Source organism: Patiria miniata, unplaced genomic scaffold, assembly GCF_015706575.1.
Source record: "Patiria miniata isolate m_02_andy unplaced genomic scaffold, ASM1570657v1 HiC_scaffold_24, whole genome shotgun sequence".
In the NCBI taxonomy this organism is placed as follows: Eukaryota; Metazoa; Echinodermata; class Asteroidea; order Valvatida; family Asterinidae; genus Patiria; species Patiria miniata.
Window position 1 is genome coordinate 1,048,022 of NW_024037063.1, and position 19,863 is coordinate 1,067,884.

Here is a 19,863-nt window from a genome sequence, read left to right on the forward strand (position 1 = left end):
TCAACTGTTTTGCTGAAAAATTGTGTTAAAAGGAGCCATTACCCTTTCTACATTGGGGTAGTTACAGTTTTGTTGGAAACAAATAAAAAGACAATATATGGAAAATAATACAGGTAACGGTATCTGCAAAATATATTGCGAATAAATGAATAACAAAAAAACACTATAATATAAATGAGGGCAGCTGGGAACGGGCTGGATGAAAAACTCAGTGGTTTATTTTTTTACCCGACTTTATACATGTACATGTATGTATGTATACATTTACAGTGTAATTGTACTTAAGATTACTTGAAAATTAACAAATATTACGTGCCGGGGGTACACCTGTAGCACAGTTAAAAGTGTTGGAAGGACATGTACGTGTAAGGCCAGATGTACAGTTGAACATGTACATTATTACAAGTACATGTACATGTAGATCAATTTCTGTTAATGTCATTTTGGCAAAAAGACCCTAATTTACCAAACTGAGTTTACTGTATGCAGGAAAATGACAACATAAAAAAACATTTTGAAAATATAATGTTTACTTTTAGATTCAATTTTAGTGTATAGCAACATCTTGCTGTAAAATGTTTTCTCAGAAATTTCAGACCTTTTACCATGGAGCAAAGGTACCGGTACTGCATGTGTACATCCATTACAATTGTCACATTATGAATAAAGTCGGTCAGATTACTGCAAACAAATTTTGATTGATTCGAGGAACTTTGGTTTTGAAGGTCCCTAATATCTTGCTGTAAAATGTTTTCCCAGAAATTTCAGACCTTTTACCATGGAGCAAAGGTACCGGTACTGCATGTGTACATCCATTACAATTGTCATATTATGAATAAAGTCTGTCAGATTACTGCAAACAAATTTTGATTGATTCGAGGAAGTTGGGTTTTGAAGGTCAATTTTCAGTGATGGGTAATAATTTGTGCAAACAACTCACCAAATATGGGTCCTTGGTGTCAGATCGTTAGAAAATTGACACCTACTGGTACATGTACTTGTACATGTACATGTATGTAAACATGTATGACATTGTATATATTGTACCCACAAAATATTAAAGCGAAGTCTGTCATGAGCCAATATGGCCCATCAGGCCGGCGTTTGTCTCCCGATTTCCATGGCATGAAATGACTTAGAATATTTCGATTACCCCTTTGTGGGAAGGCCAGCCCATCACAGGTTACTTCCCAGCTAATGCCGGTACCATTTATACTCCTGGGTGGAGAGAGGCAAGTGGGGTGAAGTGGCTTGCCGTAGGACACCAAATATGACCAGCAGCTAGATTCGAACCCCTGACCCTCTGATCGTGAGACATGACACGGACACGAACCCTAACCATTACGCCACACTCCCCCATAGTTTTTTTTTACTGGAATTATTTAATCATTTGTTTAAATAATGTTTGTTTCTCCGTCTTTGTTTGCTCGCAGGATCTGTCCTGGACTGTACAGTTAGTCTTCTACAGCGGAGACTGATTCACTTGCTCAGACGTCCCTGTCTGTAGCATGAACGACAGGCAATATGTGAGTTACAAGTCCCAGATAAATTAGTGACACACATGTAGGAGGGGGAGAGGAGGGGGAGTAGTGTAGGAAGATTACGTACATGTACTTGTCTATCAAAAGGTTATTACTTATAAACCTTTTTTGTTTGTCTTGGTTACGATGTTTGACTCACGTACGATGGTGCGTGGGTTTGAACTATGCCAGGAACATAGTGTTTGTGTCTTGGGCAAGACACTTGACTACAATTGCCTCTCTCCACCCAGGAGTAGGAATGGGTACCTGTAAGGGTAGAGGACCATCTGTGCACTGATATCGGCTGTCACGTGGTCTCATGGCCCAGACAGCCATGAGATACTTTCAAAAAAAAATTAATTGAAAGGGGCCTTTAGCCCCCTACTTCAAAACACCACCTCATATATCCCTAATTATATTTGTGTCTCTGCCGATTTTCTTCTTCTCCCAGAGAATGGCCCATTCTCAACAGAAGATGCCCACTGCACCATCGGTTATGAAGCCTGGCAGCAGTAGCAGCAGCAACAACAGTTGCAACGCCAAGTTCCTAAGCCAGTTCAGCAGCGTGGAAGTCGGCGACACGCAATTCCTCATTCTCAATCGGTACCAGAGTCTCCGATCGGTAGGCTCAGGAGCGCAGGGACTAGTTGTGTAAGTATTCATGTCGATTTCGGGTTGGTGTCGAGATGCTTACGTGACATGGGTGGTCCAAGGTTCGATTCCCTTCTTAGGGGAGAGCACGGTTCCACCCTTGCCAGTGGCCGTGGTTAGATTCCTGCCAGTGGTACTATGCAAATAGGGTTAGGAATGCTGTGATTTGTTTCAAAATCACTGCCTGATCATTCTGATCTGCCTGTAAGTCCTGCCGGTTTTTCTCTGTTGGCACCCTGTAAATTATTTCAAGAGTTAATGCTGTTATAAGACAGCACACAGAAACCTATTAGGTACATTTACGTTTTATAAAGGGAAAATGACTGTATTGCTTTTCCATATGTCTGTTTTCGAATGAACTCCAAACTTATCCATAACTCTGTACAAGTCAGTTTTTCAATTTTCACTTAAAATGCATGATTTGTTACTTCATGCTGTGACAATGTTTTACTTTTTAAATTTATTTGTTGGGAACTTCTATGGTGTCAGACGTACATTTTGGACAATTCAACAATGTGCATAATAAAATGTATAATCACAAAGTGGATTTGAATTGTGATAAAATGTATCAGTTTGTTACTACATTGATTTAAAGAAATCGTTCTTCCGGCTTTTTTGGTAATAGAAATCGGTTCGAAACGTCATGGTGTCGGACGTGTCCGACGAATTATAGCAACCGCGCGCGCCTGTGCGTCATGCCAATGCTTGCACCCGCTGCGTCGAATAACAAAACGAACTACTAATTTAAATTTTCCTACGGAGCGTCTTAACGTTGGAAAGGCCTTCTTTTGTTGATTACTTAATTAATTAATTAATTAATAGATTAATTTCACAGGGGATTTAGTCCACTTACTATCTTTCGACCAAGTATGTTTTCAACAATAATACGCCAGTTACTTTTTCGGATGGCTGCAAATGATGGACTATAGCTTTAATCATACATGTCGGTGTCATACATGTCGGTGCACAATTATTGAAAGGAAATACGCAAGTACAGATATATATTTCAGTTGAACCATTCACATAGTCATAGTTCAAACCCATTGACAGTATTATGTCACATGCAGGTTTTCCCCAATGATTAATACAGTCACACATTTGATATCAAAGTGCAAAGTGCCCAGGTACTGTGTGTAGCTGTCATGCAATCGTACGCCAGCCAGCGACCGCATGACGGGGTAAAATATTCCTGGGAACATCCGTTTGTATTTTTATGTATGTCAAATCTGTTGTGGTTACCAGAAATACAAACTAACGCGACAATTTTGGGAGGAAATGAAACCAGGATGTTTTGGAAAAGAGAAGGGAAAAAAATACAAAGATCATAGAACTATTTTTAAAAAAAATCATATACACTGAAAAAATAAATCTTTGAAACATTGGGTACAACTTAAAAGTGATTACATGTTCATCATCAAGTGATCATCATTGGCTGGTGCAAATGATGAGTTTATTGCATATTTGTACAACTGTCTTAGCGTGTTGCCAAAAATGACTTATTGAATTCCAAAGCGTACATGTACCGGTACATGTAGATGCATGCCCATCTCTCTTTAAAAAAAAAAAAAAACAATTCTTGAAAAAATATCATTTTCCCCCCAGATTTTTGGCATCTATTGATAGATCTAGATAGATAGAATGATTTCGTGAATGTGATCCTTGGAGGGGTGACCACTGCCTTAATCCTGCAAAATCCTCCAGCACTCCTCAGTATGTTTAGGCAGAGCCAGTGACATGCTGGAGCATTGCAGAATATTTCAAGTATTAATCTTGGCCTAAATTTATTCACGGCTGAGCACAAACAACACAAGGTCCGGCCCAAGACCTTGACACAGTGCATCCTGCAAAATCAGTCACACCTTTTTGCCATATAGCCTCAACCCTGCAAAATCCTCTATTTTGCAAAGAGGGTTTGGAGGACGTGGGAAGATTAGGGTTACTGATTTTTCCCCTCAATTGGCAGATAGAGCTGCTTATTACACAGGAGCAGAGCTGAACAACTTCTTACTATTAACATGGAATTTTAAAGTAATGCTATTTTCTTTTTCTCTGTCATTCCGCAGAGCTGCCTATGACACAGTAACAAAGCAGAACGTTGCAATAAAGAAGCTTAGCAGACCGTTTCAGAATGTCACCCACGCCAAGAGGGCGTACCGAGAACTCTTACTCATGAAGACGTGCAATCATAAAAATGTAAGTCAAGGAGTACCTTTGTGGGTGACCCACGTCCCCCACACGTCCCCCACAGGTTAAAGTTATATCGACTTGATCATATGTGTACCACATTTTTAAAAGACAGTGTTTCTGTACCATATGACTTGGACAAGGTGTTGTGTAGTTAGGTAGGAGATGCCCAAGAATGGTTTATAAGGACACCTGACTGTACCTGACTATTCCTGAGCTAGAACTAAGACCTTGTCCAAATTACTTGCCTACGGCTGGAATTTACACACACGCCAATGGAAGAGGCTACAGCCACTTCCCATAGACCCGTGTGTAATTTCTAGCCGTAGCCATGCAACTGGTCCAAATTTTGTGACACATACATGTAGTACATGTAACAGTGTCATTCAGTTTTGCTGAATTCAGTTGTGACTGAAAGCAAGTCAGATCATGCCCTGATCTATCAAAAATGTCCTCAAGTTTTCTGCTGACATTAGTTCAAATCACGGCAAGTTGGCCATGTTTTTGTCGACTGTAAACTTGAAAAATGGACTCTCCAGGACAGTCTGTTGATGGCGCACTGGATTGGAAATCTCCTGTATTGTTGAGCATAACTTATTTTGTCTAAGTAACTTGTGCTTGCTAATACTGTGAAAATTGCATGACATGTTAGCTAGAATCCAGTTACTTCCTTTTTGTGCTAAGCTTAGTTCCTCTTTTACAAAGCATGATTCTTGCTGCCTAACAAATTCTCGAACCTTTCAGTTTTATGAAATTGTCCCCTTTGTTTATTGCAGTTGCACTTACAAGTAGCACAGAAATTTGGTTAAATGTCATCAACTCTTGTTGTTTGTTTGTTGTTTTAAGATTATCGGCCTCCTAAACGTTTTCTCACCGCAAAACACGTTTGACGAGTTCAGCGACGTGTACCTGGTGATGGAGCTGATGGACGCCAGCCTGAGCCAGGTCATACAGATGGACCTGGACCACGAACGACTGTCCTATCTTCTCTACCAGATGCTATGCGGTATCAAGCACTTACACTCGGCAGGAATCATCCACAGGGTGAGTGGGCTTGAGAGGTCGGAAGGGGTCACAAGGTCTGGGTCAGGTCATGGGGTCATGAGGTCACAGGGTGACAAGGTCACAGGTCAGAAACCTGAGTGAGCTGTTTATCATTTAAATTTGATGAACATAGTAAACAAAAAAATTGCTCAGTGGAATAAACAACTCGCAAACCAAAACGTGTGATGAAAACTTGGCTTGTGAGTGGTAGATGGGTAATTTTTAGTAAATTTGCAAACTTAAGTATTTTTTTTGCCGTAACAGCTTTGGGAGACAGGTTCCTTGTTCAGGTGATATATTTGTGGCATGAAATTGCTTTAAATACCGTATATGGCTGTCACTACATTCAGATATGTGAAAAACGATGTAGAGATAAGCCATAATGACCGAAATACTTGGCTTACAATTCCACATGCGTCTATTGAAGTGGCTGAATCCACAGACATTTCCTGTTGGCCATAGCCATTGGACCTAGCCATAGTCGTTATATATCTTTACTTATTTCCTGTATCCTCCATGTGATCTTTTGCAATTCTGTCAGGATTTGAAACCGAGCAACATAGTGGTCAAGTCGGACTGTTCGCTGAAGATTCTGGATTTTGGCCTGGCGCGCACGGCGGGCACAACGTTCATGATGACACCCTACGTAGTCACTAGATATTACCGAGCGCCAGAAGTCATCCTAGGCATGGGCTACAAAGAAAACGGTGAGTGGAAGAAATCTGTCTTGATGGGATATTGCTAATTGCTGCTATTAAACTTTGAAGACTTAAGGGGCAAAGTTTTTCTAAAAGTTTGACACTCAAAGAGCAGACTCACCCATTTTTCCTCCTAGCGACTTCGCTACAAGGTGGCGACCGCATAGAAACAACCTCTAGTCAGTCATTTCTGGTTGGGAATTAAAAGAAATTCAGGGGTGAGATTTGTCAGGATTTGTCCTGGTTTCAGGATTTTTTTAAGAGACGCCTTTGAAATCTGGGATTTGTGAGATTTTTTACCATTATGGTCTCTGTGCTCTAGGGCCTCAGTGGCCCCGTAACCCTCTGCCGATTATTTCATGGATTTCTCATTTCCTCCAATTCTCACCCTAAAATATAAATACTTCTCATTTGAAACTTCTCTTTCATTTTGACATGTTTTATTTTACCGGAAGTTGTACCTGTACATCATACAGTTGAAAGTAAATTTTAGTTAAAAAAAATGTGGTACATTCTGTAGTGGCTTATATTCCCTCCAACTGCAGTCCAGACAAAAAGAAAAAACCGTGCCGCACATAACTACCAGATATTCTAAGCATCACATTATTTGCATAAATTGGTGTAATATTTTCAAATGTCAAATCATTGCACACTATTTTAGCCTGCAAAAGGTTTCTTTGAATGAAGGATGCACAAACCAGGTAAACTGTGGCTCAACAGGTCGCTGTGAAATTCTGGCACACATTCTGAACTACATCCGCGACAAGGGGAAAAAAATTCAGCCTAGATCGCTATCAGCTTGTCTAGAAAGTTGTTAGCTCCGGTTGGCCCAGCCACAGACATTCCCCTTCTTCCCCCCCTCCCCTAGTCCCCACTCCGCGTCATTCCCTCGGTGAGGGTAAGGGGGAGGGCTTTAATAAGGACAGCAGGGTCATGAGTTGACTCCGTAATTTGAAGCGGAAATCGTCCACTACTAGCCCTTAATTTGCAGTCTCCTGCTTGACTGGGCTCCGGGTATCCAGGCCAGTTGAGGTCACTGTACTGGCAAAAGTGATCTGGCTTCAACTGAGCAATCATATTCTCAATTTTTTTCCTTTTTTAACATTGAAGGGGGCTACTTCTGTTCCCCCCCCCTCAAGGTGGCTCAATGGCATCAGGAAACAAAGTTTTAAGAACTTTATCCTATAAAAAATTTGTTTCATTATAATGGCAACATTGACCAGCAATCATATTTTGAAGTTTTAATTTTATTGCTGGTAGGGCGATATTTGTTTGTGTTGGGGGGGTGCCGCAATTGGGTCAGGAAACAAAACTTCAAGAAGCTTATTCTATGAAAAGTTTGTACTTAGCTTTTCAAAGTTCGCTGTACTGATAACATCGAAACAGGCTTCAATTCCAATCTTATTGATTTTCTAAATCTATTTGTCTGTTAATTGAAGGGGTGTTTCACATTTATTTTTCGGAGGAGGAGGGGGGGGGGGGGGATGTGGAGAAAGAGTTCCCAGAACTGTATTGTATGAAAAGTTTGTATATTTTTTACATTTCATTTTGAGAACACTGTTTTAGCAACATTGAGGGGGTTGGGACTAGAAGATTTATTATTTGTCCATCTGACGCTGCTTCTTTATAAATTAAAAGGAAGTCCTGTACGAAATTAGTATAGTAATTTAAAATCATAATAAAGCAATATTTATAGAATGTTTTTCATGATAACAAAAAGCTTTACACAGGCAACGACATACATGTACAAGGACTAAAAAGATGGTGAATGGAGATTGGATTTTGAAATGGTGCCAACAGACAGTGCTTTTGAGATGGGATAAAATGGTTTGATAATATTGCTCATTTTTGTTTCTTGTTCTTTTCTACAGTTGACATCTGGTCCATTGGTTGTATATTTGGTGAGATGATTCGGGGTCAGGTGATGTTTCCGGGAATGGATCGTATCCTTTACACTCTTGCTTTGTACTTCGATGCCCAATTTTTAAACAAAAAAATTGAATCAAATACTCCCTTTTTGTGACGAACATTTCATTGTAAAATTACCAACCTGAAAACGAAAGCAAGTCATTAACTCTAACTCCCCACGCATTTTGCTAGGATGCAACCTCAATCCTGCAAAATACTCCAACTGCCTCCCTGTAAAAATTGCGTACATCCTCAATCCTGCAAAATCCTCCCTTCTTGAATGTGGTCCTTGGAGGGGTGACCACTGCCTCAATTCTGCAAAATCCTCCAGCAATCACTATCAATATGTTGAGGCAGAGCCAGTGACATCCTGGACAGTGCAGAGGAATTTCAACTATATAATAAAGGCCTACATTTATTCTCGGCTGAGCACAAACAACACAAGGTCCGGCCCAAGACCTTGACACAGTGCATCCTGCAAAATCAGCCGCACATTTCTGCCATATAGCCTCAATCCTGCAAATTCCTCCATGAGTTGCCACATAATATATACTTCTGCCTGGAGTCCATGAGACTTGCTCCACAGAGCTGGATCTCAATCTGTAATCATGCTTCCTTGACCGCTCGACCTCCCAGACATCGACCAGTGGAATAAGATCATTCAGCTCCTGGGTAGCCCCTCGCAGAAATTCATGCAACGCCTGCAGCCCACCGTCCGTACTTACGTGGAGAACAGGCCCAAGTACCAGGGTCATGCCTTCGAATCGCTCTTCCCCAACGAGCTGTTCCAACGGGAGCAGAGCGTGACGGAGCCTCAGAAGTTAAATGGTAAGGCAATTTTTCTTTTCCCACATCTTACGACTTTCTCCGACCCAAAATTGCGGAAGAGAAAAAAGGATTGCCCTCGGTAATAAAATCTTAACAATAGATTGTTCTTGCCTCGTTTTCAAGAATGTCTTCCAAGGAACAAGATTTAAAGAACTGTAATCTAGCTTCCTTTAAGATACTATAAATGTCGGCCAGAAAACAGTGGCTTTTCATGCTTTCGAGATCAATGTACAAGTAGACTAAAGTTACACTCAACTTTTAGTATAGATACATGTACCCCCGCCCCATCCCCCCCCCCCCCCAGAAAAGAGAAAATAAAATAAAATCATGGGAAAAAAATGCAAAACCAGAAGCACTTTTGCTTCTTACAGTGAATGGACAGAGGTAAAAACATGAATTTCTTTCATGAAATATCATTTTTAAATTAGTAAATTTTGGAATTTCCAGTAAAAATGTAATCATTTGAATTTCCGTTTTCATTTTGAAGCTACCATGGCGAGGAGATTGCTGTCCAAGATGTTAGTAATAGACCCGGCCGAGAGGATATCGGTTGACGAGGCGTTGGAGCACCCCTATATCAATGTATGGTACGACCCGGCAGAAGTAGAAGGGGTATGTTAAAGTGCATGACCTCGAAATTGTAAATTTACTTTGGCCTTTTCAGTAGGGGTGTCGAGACACTGCACTTGGTTCTTTTGAGGGGCTTGTCAAACCAAGAATTTACTGTGTTTAAATGCTTTCCTAAAAAAGTGCAAATTTCAAAAGTTTCAAATCTATTTTGAAGCAGAGTGTTTCACAATTATGCTCCCAGTTACGGCTCTAGACCAATTGTTCAAATGCAAGACTTTAGTCCCCATGGAAATTTGAAATTCAGGAAGTTTGAGGAATTTCTAGCAGTGTGTTCGGAGGTTTAAAGGATTTCGGAAATTCTTGTAAAACTGTTGAAAAGTGCGAGGCCAAACAGGACTAGACAGAATGATCTTGTGTAAAAATCCTAGCTCCCCCCTCTTCATAGAAACAACACTGGAGTGGAGATGGGAAGAACAAGGCCAGGGTTGGGGCAATGCCCTACTCCAGCTGTCTGCTTTGATGCTATCTGTCTTCCGCTGTATCAAAGTCACCTAAATCTTTGGCACGTTTTGGCAGACGATTTGCGCAATTTCCGATTTTTGAAAGCTGTTTCAATTCAAGTCTTGCATCCGTGATAATGCGAATTCCATGTGTGACGTCAGTAGGAAAGACTTGATGGGTTGAAACGGCTGCCAACAAAATCTGGGTTTGGATTTGGAATCAAGGGCGTTGGCTTTGATGTATCGTTGTCGTAGACTTTATTGTCTGCCCGCTTCCAAGGAAGTCATCAGGACCTAGACACCACCATCTGGAAAAATTTGAAATCAAGTACCGGTGGCCTTCCCACCTGGAAACACTGTATTAGTCCCGTTATTTTTTGAATTTCCAAAAAGAAAAGAAAATCCCTCTGCCTGTAGTGCCGTACTTACCCATGTGGTCCGTAGACAACGTATGGTAGTGACACCTCTTGTAAGTGATGCCCCACAAAGAAGGTGTGGCTTTCAATTGTCTTTTCAATCAGCTGGAAGAAGATAAGTGTTGAAATAAATTTATGAATTGTTTTTGTTTGGTTTTTAGCCGGTGCCGATCACTTATGACCACACGATAGATGAGAGAGAACACACAGTGGAGCAATGGAAAGGTAAATAAGATAAGATTTCGTTTTATATCGGGTCCTGTCAGGATATCCTAAGTGGACTGTTTGCCCTACTCACAAGAGCGAGCACTTACCAGCAAATGTCAGATTTTGTCCGTTTATACAGTTGAACTGGATGGACTCTGTGCATGTAGAGCCCAGTGTACAGGAAACATCGCGTGCGTGTACGGGTTCGCTCGCGTATGGTGCGAAGCAGCATGATTACTATACCTCATACATATTCATGATCGAGAGCCAAAATCTCACTGGTCCATTCACCATCATGTGCCGGATGCTATTTTTGCTGTTTACCAAGCCAGCGCGCAACTATTCATGCACAGGGTAAATACGCATGCACAGTAGACTGTTGGATGGGTTACTTGTGCGACAGTCGACTACACATGCGCTTTACGAAGCAATTGTGGAACTGTCGCATGGGTGTAGTACGCATGCACAAGCATCGCCTTAGCTAGCTACGCATGAAAAGATAGCGGCTTCGCCTCGGGAACTAGTTTGTCAACTTTCAATACCTCGGGGAGCTAATATCGACTGTCCAACCTCAAAGAATGTTATATTTGTATACTAATTCTGTTCTCAATGTGGAATGAGCCATAGCGTTTTCGGGTGATTGCCAGGCGTTGTCGCCAGGCATTGTTATGTTATCGCCATGCGTTTGAATGTCTCTCCCAGGGGTCTCCCCTAACTGGCAGGTTCTGTAGGCCAGAAAGATTCGATTTGTTGGTACCTGCACTGCAGATGGACATGAAGTGCAGCCTGCCACTCACACTGCATGGTATTGCAAAAGCTTTTCGTCATTTGAGTTATAATGTATGAGCTAAATTGACTTGGGGCGAAAATCTGCCATGTTAAAAATGACCTTTCGGTAGCCTGCTAATTCATTGTTTATAATGACCGCCTTTTCTGTTTTCTCCAACAGCTCTTATATATCAGGAGGTCATGTCCTTTATGTGTAATAGCGGGGTCTATGTTGGTATAGAAAACTGCAGAGATTCTGATTGTAAGTACTCCAAAACTGTTTAAAACCATTTAAAATATTTGCTCAAGTATTTGTCTAAATTTTTACTTAAAGATAATTTATGAACCTACCCTGTGAGAAGTCGAAAATGAGTTGATATTTTGTGTTGAAGTTATCAATTCACATTCTAGCTTAATCCTACTGCTATTTAAACAGTCACAGATGGTCAAAATTCACTTCCACTTCCCCTGCTATACTTTTAACAAAGGCTAGTCACCAGCAGTCAGATCATATGTCAAGCAAGCACTGTGACTAGTCAAACTGGGTCAATAGACAAAGCAGGCAACAGCTGTTTTATCACTCACCTGGAGTCAAAGCATAGCTGTATCAAGTTACTTAAACAATCCAGTCAATCCTGCTTTATTTGGACTTGGAATTCTTAACTGCTGAAAACAGTCACGTGTTTGATTTTGACTGAAAGGACTACTTGGCACATAATGTATGTTTGCAAAGGACGGTTAAAATTTGTGTAGCAGCGACCGCCATATTTGTATCACCAAAGAACATGGTCTATGCAAAAAGTTGAAATTGTGTTTAAGAAAGTAAAAGAGGCATTACATTTGAGCAACACATTTCCTCCATTCTTTTTCAACAGCCATGGAGCACTGCGGATCCGAGCTAGATATCGCCCACGCAGCGGCAGGGGGTGTGATAACGGCTGCGTCACACAACGTGTCGCACGGTGCGACACAGTCAGCCTCCAACTGCGCCTCCAATAGTATGTACAATGCTCACGGCGCACACTAGCCACGTATGTACGCAACTACAAACTAACAACGTCCATAGGTTGCGGAACTCAGAAAAAATCCTCCGTAAAGCAAACTGTAAAACGTATAAACATCACAAAAGATTGTACATCATTTGCATATGACCTTTGACCCTGAGGACATATCTGCTGAGTGTTGACCCGGAAAGAAAAATGGACGGTGCTTGTGTAAAAACAAAAACTTGATGTGAAGTATAAGGGAAGTCAATTTGAGTTAAAGTGAACGCAAAAGTTTTGAAGTACGCAACTTGAACTCATTTGGCTTGAACAAAGGAGGTATATATGTGAATGGCAGTGTGTGTGTGTGCTGTAAAACAAAACAAAAAAAACTCATTGTGCTTTAAATGTTGATTATTCCTCCAACATACGCTGGCAAAGTTGTTCAGGTTTTTTGGCAAGTTTCTTTGACTTGTAAGATATACGTAATATCCTAAAGGTGTTTTCAATTTGCAGGAGAACATGTTGAAGACAAAAAAGACATATGTCAACATTTTTGTCAAAGCCAATATTGCCAGGAAATTCATTTTTAATGTCGGCAAATAAATGTTCACATTGTCTACGTCTTCGTAAGAATCAGGAAAAATCAATTTATTTCATCTCCAGCATTCAACAGTAAGCCCAGAGTCCATGGGTTTTTAACCTTGGCATAATTACGTTTGTCCACATTTTCAAGATAGCACTAAAGATTAGCATAAACGTTTCAGCCAAATGTGAACCCGGTGCAACTCTCAAACTCTATATTTCATGCAATGTGTTATTTGCCAACATTGAATTTCTCCCAGACTTTGACATGTTTGTGAGACAAACCATCCTAAAAAAAACTGTAACAAAAAGGCAAGAATTGTAAGCAACATGATACATACCAAAGCAAGCAGCCTGTGACTTCAAGAGAATGTTGTTTGCTGCCCTCTACTGTCCAATATTGGTATTACTCTGGCATTGGCTGGATTTCCTCCCTTCCCCGTGTGGTTGCATTGTTAAAGTATGACAATACCGCCCTCGTGTGTTTCAAAAAAGGGTCATCGCGGAGTACACAGTGCATCTGCGCACCCTTGGGCGTCCTTTGTTTTTATATATACATATATATATATGATGGTAATTGTATTTAAAAAAAAAAAATATCAATTTTTCCCACAGATTTTTACATTCTGTGTTTGCAAACTACGGTGTGAATTCAATGCGTGTAACTCATTTTTTTTCTTCTCTTAACAGCTGCAATTTTGTGGCTTTTGCTCGATAATAATTACTCATAAAATGTGAATTTGCCATTCACATAAATGTGACTGGTTTAGATTTCTTGTTATGAAATCGGAAGAGAAAACAACTCTAAAATGATCCCGATATGTTTTGGGTATTTTAGGACCCTTTTTAGGACAATACAAAAAATACTTTGTAAAATTTATGTCATGAGGCCATACCTACATTGTAGATTTCCTTCTTTTTTTTGTATTGCAAAGCACAACATAAGTTTTGTAGTCATAACCTTTAATTATGCAGATGTTTGATACATTTTTTTTTAGAATGTGTCAGTTCATACCTTTGTGTATGCATGTACTTTTTTTTTTTTTACTAAAGACCCTATTGATACATCTATAAGAACCCAAGGAATGGCTGGGTGCAACATATATTCTTAATTCAGCCTAGTGTTTTGCAATGTGAGTGTCAGGGAACCATACCTTGTATCATGACCGCACAAAACACCATTATACAATTTTAACAAGAAGGCACTTTTTTTCACGAGTACAATTGTTACACATACATTGATTTTGAAATTGTTGGCCAATAACTGAATCAGATCGCAAGAAAGGGAGAAATGTTCAGATCGACGATTAGTTCATTTTGGTGATGATGTTTTTCTTAACTTTGTGAACTTTTCACAAACTTGGTTTTTTTCTCTTTGCTTCATTATGCACCTTGTGATTTAAAAAATATTCTGCAATGTTCTTGAACCCTTTTGGGATGTTGCAACCACTTTCTGTTCTTTTTTGCACAACTGTAGTGAGAGCTGCCAACATTGTCAATCCAAAAAAATGGTCCGAGTAGAAGTACATTAATGAAAGTTCTGTTCTGTTTGAGCCGAGAAAATGATATGCCGAGGAGAGGTGCATGCAAGTTTGGTTGCAGCTGCCAAATTGGTTAAATGTAAGAAATCTAGAAGGTAAACTTCGCAGCTTTCAGAAGATGCTAAAAACAAAAAACACAAAATGACTTTTAAAATGACATATTTAAGTTAAAAACAGGGTTGGGAACACTATAGGAATTGAAAGGTGAACGTTACTGATACAAGAGGAGGTTTTTGTCTGTTTTTTTTTTTTTTTTTTTTTTTTGGCACTTTTTTTGCATTTTGATTGTCTTCCATTTGAATTTGTTGGCGGAAAAGTGAGTGTTTGGCAACTCTTTGAAATAAACTTGGTTGTCTTGGTTACTGGCCTGAAAGTCCTCTCATTTAAACCCAATAAATTCTGATTGTCATGTGATATTGCATCACTGTTATTTCGTGCCAAATGTGAGCAATGCAGAAAAAAACTTGAGGGGCATCTTGTGTGTGTATCTTAGTAACACTGTTGCCATCTTTGTCTGGTTACCTGAAGTCAGGACACGTTGTAGAAGTGGCCCGCCTGGCTGGGTGCCAGACTACATTGGCCACACACTTCACTGTCACCCTCGTAAACATGTACTTAAACAAAATGGTGACTTATTCCATTGCGTAAACATAGGGTTGGTGGTGGAATGCAAAATGGAAGGATAAAAGTGGGAATTTTCGCTTCGAAATTGTCTGAAAGTTGAAATGTACAGGCTGTGCTTAATGTACCCAGCTGTGTTTGTAAATGTGTGTACAGCTGCCTTCAAGCATTGATTGTCCAATGAGGGAACAGCGTTCTGGTCACATGTTACTTGGTGAATGGAATATGAAAAGAAATACTCCAAGCAATATGATTTTCTGCAAATTGTTTAGACGAATCCATGACATAATCACTGTCAACGCATGAGGCCCCCTTCAATGGAGAAACCATTGTGCACGCTATTGTACAAAGCAACTGCCTCTTGATGGATTATCTGAACAATAGCTAGCACAATGCTGTCGCCATTGAAGGGGGCCTTCATGATTGAAGTGATAAGCGTGTTTGGATTGGCCTATAGCATTGTGATGGTCGAGTTGTGTGGTTAAAACATACCAGCGGTTTGAATACCATTGGTTAATAGATATGATGGCGGTATGGTACTTTTATTTTGAAACAAACATCACAACTTGCACACACGAAAATCACTGTCTGCTCTCAACAATTGCCATAGCCAATCCATTGGGACACAGCCATACATTTACTTTCAAAGTAACATCCTAAAATGTATTTCTGCAGTAGCATTTTTTTGTTCTTTTTTCTTACATAGATTAGTTTGCACAGAATTAATGAAGAACTTTTTTTCTGGGAAGGGGATGGGAATGTTTCTTGGCAGTGCCCAAGCGTTTATTTGTGTGGATTCGCCTTCTTGCCGATATTCAAAAAGAATGTTTGTTTTTTTAACAATGAGTTTGGTTTACAGATTGTACATGCACTTTGAGAGGACACATTTCAAGGTTTTTGTGGTTTATGAAATTATTTTGTATCTTCATTTATTTCTGCCTGGGATTGGCTGAAACTGAGTATGGATAGTTGTTATTTTTTTTCCTGTGTAAATTGTATATAAATTAGCTTATAGTGAAACCAGTGCAGAGTTGCCCTTTAAATATGTGTCTTTGTGGTAAACAGCTTAAAAAAAAAAAAAAGTGAAAGGTCATGACATTCCTCACATGGTTACCGTCTCTTGAGTGTACTTTAGATCCTCCGTTGACTGGGTATGTTTACCAAGGATACATAAACGTCCATTCAAGATGGCCGCTAGTGAGCATTTTAAGAATATGGCAGCCGAAAGCTACACTATATTCCACTGAAATTGTCAGGGGATGAACTTGCGTTTGCCAGTGAATGTACCACTTTTGATTGTCTGCAATATTTTTTTCCCCAGCAAACTAGAACGTTTGTGCCTTACACACTGGCCAAATTCAAGAAGACTTTAATCAATTTCTGACTGTAGGCCATCATGTTAAAAAATTTAGGGGATACCTTAAAAGGATCTCTACATGCTCTACCAAATTGTGGGCAATTTGTGAAAGTGGCTGCAGTGTTGCTCTGGCTGCCCTTTCTTGAAGGCCATTACTTCAGTAAATGCTGGCCACAATGGTGGCCAGTTTTTGTTGGTGGCCCACTTTTTGGCTGCTCTTTTGAAGTGGGCCACCATGTGCAAGTGATCTGACTTGATCTTCCGACTTGATCCTCTTGAATATTCAAGGCATACGATGACGGTGGCCTTTTTTGGCAAGTTTTATCATGGCCACAGAGGGCTAGTATGATTATAACGCAGGCCATTTTTTGGGGGGAGGCCATTTTTTTGGGGGAGGCCATATCGGCTTGTGTGGCCTGTAGATAGAGATGTCCCTGTTGAGATGTGAACCATTGGAGGTATTGTCACTAGCCTGGTCAGATCCACAGTTGAGGTTGGTTAAACATTGTCAAGCATTTTGCCGTCTATCGCTCAACATTGTATAAAACAAAAACACCTTAAGTTGCTTCTTGCATGTAGATGTACTACAAGTATCACTCAAGTGTCTGTCATATCCAGCCTGGCTCATCTCACCCAGTGTTTGAAAACAATCTGTTACGCACAAAGAGTATGGAAGTGGATCTTACCAGGCTAAATGTCTTTGGGAGAAAAAAAAAGGGAAAAAGCTGTGACCAGAAGTGTTGTATGTATGTACTACAGTACTTGTCATTGTGTATGTTGATTATAGGAAAAACCAGACGATTTCTGTGTAAGAATCAACAAACTTCTTGTATAAGCTGGTTTAAAAATTAAACAGAAAACTCCTTTGTAAAAAGTACTATAGTAGTACTTTAATACTACATTAACTTAATACTACATTGATGTAACACTGTTAAGTAAAAGGAAAAAAAAAACTACACCGATGTAGTTCTTTTGTAAGTAGTACTTGTTGATATACCACACCGTAGTCATGTACTGCTAAAGAACTGCACCCTGTGGAAACTCTGTGCGGTATTGGGACTAGTATTGGTACTAATATGGTACTGGTATTGGTACTAGTATGGTACCAGTATTGGTACTAATATGGTACTAAAATTGGTGCCAGCATTGATACTAGTATTGGTACTAGTACTGCTACTAGAAGTGGCGCTAGTATTGGTACCGGTATGGGTACTTCAATTGGTACTAGTATTGGTACTAGTATGGTACTTTTTCTCTGAGGATAGGAGCCAGATTTTGAAACATCTTACTGACCACAAAGTAGGTTGTTAAATAAATCTATACTGTGAACAGTGAAAAAAACAAAGTCTGTGTTTTTGGCTTTTTTTCATTGTTTGTTTGTGGAGTTGGTATTAACCAGTTTGCGTCGGAGGACGTGATACCACGCACTGGCTGTTTTTATAACACAGGCACAGCCGATGGGTTAAGACGTCAAGATTGCCTCGACTCGCCTCCGGATGACGTCTGAACACGCTATTCCCTCATGTCTTTTTCACACACACAAAGTCCATGAAGTCTCTGGAGGCGGACCGTGTGTTGATCTTGAATTGGCTGTTGTGCACTGCCTGTTTACGCTCAAGTGCGAATCAGTATAATTTGTGACGTTTGGCTGTATATAAGAATTTGGTGGGAAATTTTGCCTTTTTGCGAAAATCGAAATCAAAAAGCGAAAATCTTTAAGAATTTGGTGGGAAATTTTGCCTTTTTGCGAAAATCGAAATCAAAAAGCGAAAAAAAATTTAACCCTGAATATTTAGTGATGTTTGTACCACGGTGGTTCAGTACTTGAAGAAATCCACAATTTGTCATCAGACTTTGTACCACTCTGCAGGGGCCAAATTTGTAGTGAAGTCATCACAAGTTAATCACATGTCTTCCAGTCTCAAGTCAAGTCACAAGCCATCTTAAACGAACTGTAACAAAGGCATCCTTTTGTCATTGTTCATGGGCTGTGCATAAAAAAGGCACTTCTTGGCCACTTTCGAGAGCCACGTTAAGTGGGATACAACGCATACTGGTGCGAGTTTATGGTGTAAATCGAGGACACACACACGTGCAACATCATCGATGAATTGAGGACAGGAACCAAGTGAAGTGGCGTCTGCATACTACATTCTTTCCCATGGAGCTTGTTACACAATCACTAAGCATAGTTCCCAGTCAAGTTTGAAACCCCGGGAAAAAATCCAGTGGTCAATGAGCGACCAGTGTCCTATTTCATGTCCTATTTTTTTGCTGATCTCACAAGATCTTGCTGGAGTTACATTTCTACTTAGGTTACCAGACTTGAAATTTGGAACCAGTCATCAGCGCGCATCATATTGAGTGGGTCACATGGATGGCATGGCACCTGGATCCCTTGACGGGCGTTCGGCTTTTGGATGTTTTCAGATGAAAGTCACTGCTCCAAGGTCCAGTTCCATGATGCTACTTCAGTTTGATGTGGTGTTTATAAGTACACATGTACTTGCACTCAAGAAATCCCTATGTAAGTATATGTAAACCCTTGTGGTAAATTTTGCATGGCCCATAAACGTGGTTTTTTTTATCATCTGGTGTATGATGTGATAAGTGTCATTCACTCTGCAGCCATATTTGTCCGGTTCCCTGAAGCCACAGTTAAGAGTCCTTTGAAGTGGGTCACTGCATATGAAGCATCAGTCTATTTGGAATCAGTCTTCTGTAAGCTGAATAGAAGGGTCGATACATGTAGATGTACTTCTTAATTTCTTCGAAACGCCCCTGCCCGCATCCAGGGTAACTTTGAGGCAGCTACTCTCAATCACAAACTTTGACAGCTTGGCACGTTTCGCCAAGTCTTGCCAAGTAAAAAACTCCCGGAGGCGCTGAAATAATCCCAAATGTTATTCGAAAACTGTCTCTCCTCGTCTCTTTACGCGGCCCCTTGGTATGTCTGACAACCCGTACCATGCACAGCTTGAAAAGGAGCCAAAATTACGCATCGCTCTCTTCCGCACCGGTCCCTGGGTCTTATTAACTGCGGCGGATCTCCGGGCTGGGCGGCATACCATTCGTGGGTACGTTTGCGACTCAGTCTGTGGTCGTGCCAGCGGTTGCTATTTATACCGCCCTCGTCATAACTCTGTGGTCGCGTGTTCATCCCAAAGCGCAGCGCAGTGTGTCTCACGCAGGAAAGGAAAGTTTGGAGGGACCTCGAAAACCCCAAAGTACACTGCTGGGATTGCTGAGGTTTTGACGGGATACTTTTAGCGCCTGTGGTCTGATGCTTGTTGGTACTTGTCAACTCATGTTTTGTATGACTGCATTGAGCTCTGTAGAATTAGAGGGAAGACACTAAATGATCACAAAACATGACTGCGCATCCTGCCTCAGTTAACATCTTGCTGTTGAAAAGTCTTAATGTTGTGGGTGGATTTCTAGGAAACTTTCGGCTTTGACAAGGCAAAATCAAAATTTGAAGG

The 19,863-nt window shown here is 40.4% G+C and overlaps 1 protein-coding gene across 1 annotated transcript in view; it reads left to right on the forward strand.

The window, feature by feature from the left end:
• Positions 1-15,288, forward strand: part of LOC119731722 (stress-activated protein kinase JNK-like) — a 30,744-nt gene extending 15,456 nt beyond the window's left edge. The window contains exons 2-12 of the mRNA XM_038204945.1: positions 1,434-1,526; positions 1,972-2,171; positions 4,235-4,364; positions 5,202-5,399; positions 5,941-6,106; positions 7,969-8,040; positions 8,642-8,833; positions 9,321-9,445; positions 10,481-10,544; positions 11,476-11,556; positions 12,170-15,288. Coding sequence (XP_038060873.1) covers positions 1,509-1,526; positions 1,972-2,171; positions 4,235-4,364; positions 5,202-5,399; positions 5,941-6,106; positions 7,969-8,040; positions 8,642-8,833; positions 9,321-9,445; positions 10,481-10,544; positions 11,476-11,556; positions 12,170-12,321 — 1,398 coding nt within the window. The 5' untranslated portion in view covers positions 1,434-1,508 and the 3' untranslated portion in view covers positions 12,322-15,288. The remainder of the gene's footprint in view (positions 1-1,433; positions 1,527-1,971; positions 2,172-4,234; positions 4,365-5,201; positions 5,400-5,940; positions 6,107-7,968; positions 8,041-8,641; positions 8,834-9,320; positions 9,446-10,480; positions 10,545-11,475; positions 11,557-12,169) is intronic.
• The last annotated feature ends 4,575 nt before the right edge of the window (positions 15,289-19,863 follow it).